At 42.0% G+C, this 4671-nt stretch overlaps 1 protein-coding gene across 1 annotated transcript in view; it reads left to right on the forward strand.

Moving 5' to 3' along the window:
* Nucleotides 1-2975, forward strand: part of LOC311034389 (endothelin receptor type B-like) — a gene marked incomplete at both ends in the record, with an annotated part of 5440 nt that extends 2465 nt beyond the window's left edge. Inside the window, 4 exons of the mRNA XM_084042270.1 lie at nt 75-227; nt 1340-1473; nt 1950-2058; nt 2877-2975. Coding sequence (XP_083898396.1) covers nt 75-227; nt 1340-1473; nt 1950-2058; nt 2877-2975 — 495 coding nt within the window. The remainder of the gene's footprint in view (nt 1-74; nt 228-1339; nt 1474-1949; nt 2059-2876) is intronic.
* Nucleotides 2976-4671: the final 1696 nt, after the last annotated feature.

A 4671-nucleotide genomic window follows, 5' to 3' on the forward strand; every position in this document is an offset into this window, starting at 1 on the left:
TGTTGTGTCTGTGCTTCTGTGTTCTGGCTGTATTTGTGACTGTGTTTGTGTGTTCCTTCCTGTGTGTGTTACAGTTCTATCGTGACGTGAAGGACTGGTGGTTGCTGTGTCTGTACTTCTGTGTTCCTGTGTTGTGTTCTGCTGTGTTCTACGGTCTGATGACCTGTGAGATGCTCAGGCACCGGAAGGGAAGTCTGAAGATCGCCCTGAGTGAACACCTCAAACAGGTAGCCTACATATACAGTAGTGGTTCTCAAAGGTCTGGGGACCCCCAGGTGTCCTTAGGGGGGTTCCAGGGGGTCCCCAGTTAAATTATTTAATATAGCATCAAATTCACCATACTTTAACCTTTTAACCATATCGGCTATTTGAAAATAGCCACTCTACAAGCTCACAATGCAACACATTTTGAGCTTTTAACACAAAATATGTTCAGATGGGAGTCTGCGACCAAGTACATATCTATTCAGAGGTCCTTGACATTTGTGTAGAAAAACTTTTGCACACCCAGATAAAAAAGTTTGCAAGCAGGTGAGTAGGCAAAAAATAATAAATAGACGATATCAACAATAAAAGATGCAACATAAAAATGGACTCCCCCCTCCCCAGTCCCCAAACACAGCCAGCACACACCAGTATACAACTCTATAAAACACAACAATTCTAAAAGCACTGGCTAACACAGAGGTTGTTTTCAGGCTGTCTAGGAGAAAGGCTTCAACGCATTTGAAGACAGCCATCTTTATAGTCCACAGGAGCCAATCACCAGCTAGTTCCAGCTAGTAGCCAACCACTCACACTCAGCCACAACTCAGTCACCATTCACAGCTGGTACTCAATCAGTCACTCATCACCACTCAAATCAGAAATCACACACACACACACACACACACACACACACACACACACACACACACACACACACACACACACACACACACACACACACACACACACACACACACACACACACACACACACACACACACTAATGAGGGGAGAAACATACACAGGGCAACACCACACAGGAAAAATACACATATGACCCCCTAGGGTCATAACACTTTGGTTGGGTTTTCTGGACCACAATGTTAAGAATGTAATTTAGATAACATGTTAATATTTAAACAGATAGTATGGTTCTGGGTTTGTCTTAGCTCTGGTCGACAGCGTTAGAAGGAGTGGAGAACTCCTTCTAACGCTATGGACCAGAGCTAGGTTTGTCTGGGATCCTAGTTTACTGTCTCTCTATGTATGTGATTACCTTGCTTATTTTTAGTTTCTCTGGATACGAACGTCTGCTAAATGCTGTTTCTCTCCCTGTCTCTCTGTACTGTAGCGTCGTGAGGTTGCTAAGGCAGTGTTCAGTCTGGTGTTCATCTTCGCTCTGTGCTGGTTTCCTCTGCACCTCAGCAGACTGTTGAAGAACACAGTGTACAGGTCACATGACGTACACCGCTGTGACCTGCTCAAGTAGGTGCACACAAACTCACGCACGCACGCACACACACATGTTTTTAACATATAGAGTTATTTTAAATAAAAGATGCATAGGAACAATACAGGTTAAAGGGAAAATATGGCTTTACTCTATCGGTAATACATTTCTATTGATCAATGTTGTATTGTGTCAGAGATCCTTTATCATTTCCAGCCTGATACTCGCGTTATGTTTGTTTTCATTCTGGTTGAAAACAGTTAATGTAAAATATTAATAAACTTTATTTCATGACATAAAATGCAGCCCAAAGTGCTTTACATAAAAAATATCAATATTCTCTGCACAGAAAATGCAATCTACCTCATATGATTTATTTTACAAAATGTGGAGGAAATCAAGCAGTTTTAAATTCTTCTTCTTCTGTAGTTTGAATGTTGTCTCTTCTTCTGTGGTTGTAGTTTGAATATCGTTTCTAATGTGAATGTGGTCTCTTCTTCTGTGGTTGTAGTTTTCTGCTGGTGTTGGACTACTTCAGCATAAACCTGGCAACAGTCAACTCCTGCATCAATCCCATAATCCTCTACGTCGTCTCCAAGAAGTTTAAAAACTGCTTTAAGGTAGGAAAGTACTGTGTGTGTGTGTGTGTGTGTGTGTGTGTGTGTGTGTGTGTGTGTGTGTGTGTGTCAGTAAATGTAAAAACAACAAGATTAATCTTTGCACGAGTCATGTTGATGACACATTGGTGACGACGTGACGTTCAAATAGCATGAGGCAGGGAGATGGAAAAGAGAGAAAGATGGACAGATTGCGGAGAATCAGGGAATGAGGGAGCGTATGAGAGAAAGAATGAATGATAAGTGACCTTTTGTTTACATTTTAAGGAAGTGAAAGGAGAGAGAGAGAGAGAGAGAGAGAGAGAGAGAGAGAGAGAGAGAGAGAGAGAGAGAATGAAATGGAGAGGAGAGAAAACAAGAGAAATTAAGAGAGGAGAGGAGAGGAGAGAGAGGAGGAACAGCACAGCACAGCACAGCACAGCACAGCACAGCACAGCACAGCACAGCACAGCACAGCACAGCACAGCACAGACACTAAGGAGCCGGCAAGGACAGTGTGGGAGTTCTGTAACTGTCCAAACCTAGAAAGGTCATGATCTCTGATACAGGGTTTGTGGAAAGAGAGAAATACACAAGTGTGTTTAATCTAACTGATCTGTCTGTCTGTCTGTCTGTCTGTCTGTCTGTCTGTCTGTCTGTCTGTCTGTCTGTCTGTCTGTCTGTCTGTCTGTCTGTCTCTCTGTCTTTCTGTCTCTCTCCTCTCTCTCCTCTCTCTCTCTCTCTCTCTCTCCTCTCTCTCTCTCTCTCTCTCCTCTCTCTCTCTCTCTCTCTCTCTCTCTCTCTCTCTCTCTCTCTCTCTCTCTCTCTCTCTCTCGCTCTAGTCGTGTCTGTGTTGTTGCTGTTATTCTGACTCTCTCAACAGCAGTATACTCCCACTGCATCATGGGACCAGTCTGCAGTACAAACACCCTGACCACTGACACCTACACACTGTGTGTGTTTGTGTGTGTGTGTGTGTGTGTGTGTGTGTGTGTGTGTGTGTGTGTGTGTGTGTGTGTGTGTGTGTTGCACTACCAGTATTTGTGTCCTTTAGACCTTGTATTTATGTGGACATAAATAAAGAATTCAAATGTGTGTGTGTGTGTGTGTGTGTGTGTGTGTGTGTGTGTGTGTGTGTGTGTGTGTGTGTGTGTGTGTGTGTGTGTGTGTGTGTGTGTGTGTGTGTGTGTGTGTGTGTGTGTGTGTGTGTGTGTGTGTGTGTGTGTGTGTGAGAGAGAGAGAGAGAGAGAGAGAGAGAGACGAATATCATCATTGTTTGTACTATATTCTATAATACTCAGTGTTTTATAAACTATTACTGTACTATTGTAACATGGAATGTTTTTAACAGTGTTCAAGTGTTGTTTTTAATATCTATGTATTTATCATTAAAATGACATTGTAAACTCATTTGTGCATGCGTGTTGTCCTATCACTTACAGGCTGCCTCTGACCATGCTTGTAAATGCTGTGAAAAAAAATCATTGCCATGGTAGGCATGCATGTAGCACAATCACACAATATACATCCTAATGAATCCACTATGATGAATTATGAAGAACAAAAATTAAATAAAACATGTCTCAGTGACTGTTCAGAGTTTTAGTGTAGGGCTGGCTGACCAGACTCATGATGATGGAGAAGAACATAACTGTGACCTCATGAGGCCAAGGACTTCACGTTTAGGATGTTTGCCATTGGGGTGATCCCTTGTGACATCTAGTGGCCTAAATGAGACATGATAGCCTATTAGCCTTCACCTAGCATCATGATCACCCCATGATTCAATATCAGTGTTGTAGACCACCAAAGTGCTCTGTTTTTATGGGCTTTCAGACCAATGTCTAGTTCCATTATGTCTTTGCCTACAGCTAAAATTGAATTTCTGGTTCCCCTTTACATGACAAAGAACCAGTATAGGTTTCAAAGAGTTTATTAAGACATAGACCGGGGAAAGTGAGGATCCCAGATCATGACACTGCCAGGTGATGGAACCGGAAGCCCATATTTTGGGTAGAATATTTACATCACACTTTGTAGTTTGTTAATAAATATATTAATACTCTACACTCTGTCTCATGCTGTGTTCAGAGTCACTTGTACTGCATACTGCACCATGCACTTATATGCTACTCCTCCTAGGCTCATAGTAGTATATTAGTAATATTATTATCCATTATGAGACAGTTACTATGTGTTGTAATACCCAGTCACATGAACACAATGCCGGTAAGTTTATTTGTTTATTTGTAGAAGAAGGTAATTCAAATGCTTGTCCTTTGGTACAATGCGTGTCCAATGGACTAGTTAGTATTATTCTTTTTTTGTCAGAGTTCTACAGGGGATTCAGACATATTCATTTAATTACCCAGACATACACACAGTTATATTGATGGAGGTTATCAGCCTTGACGTTCATCATGTTGGTCACGTGTAAAGCAGTGGGGTCTGACAGGATATGTGGCAACATGGCTGAGTTGTCTCCCCCTGAGGGCCCTGAAGACAGGAAACCACAAGACCTGAAACAGAATCCCACCCTCATCCTCATGATGCTTTGTGGTGATTTTTCTGACTGTGTTTTAAGCGCAGAAATTACCTACACTCACAGCTTAAAACTCACACTATGAGGTTAAACTG

This window comes from Gymnoscopelus microlampas (assembly GCF_963454915.1).
Source record: "Gymnoscopelus microlampas genome assembly, chromosome: 19".
NCBI lineage: Eukaryota > Metazoa > Chordata > Actinopteri > Myctophiformes > Myctophidae > Gymnoscopelus > Gymnoscopelus microlampas.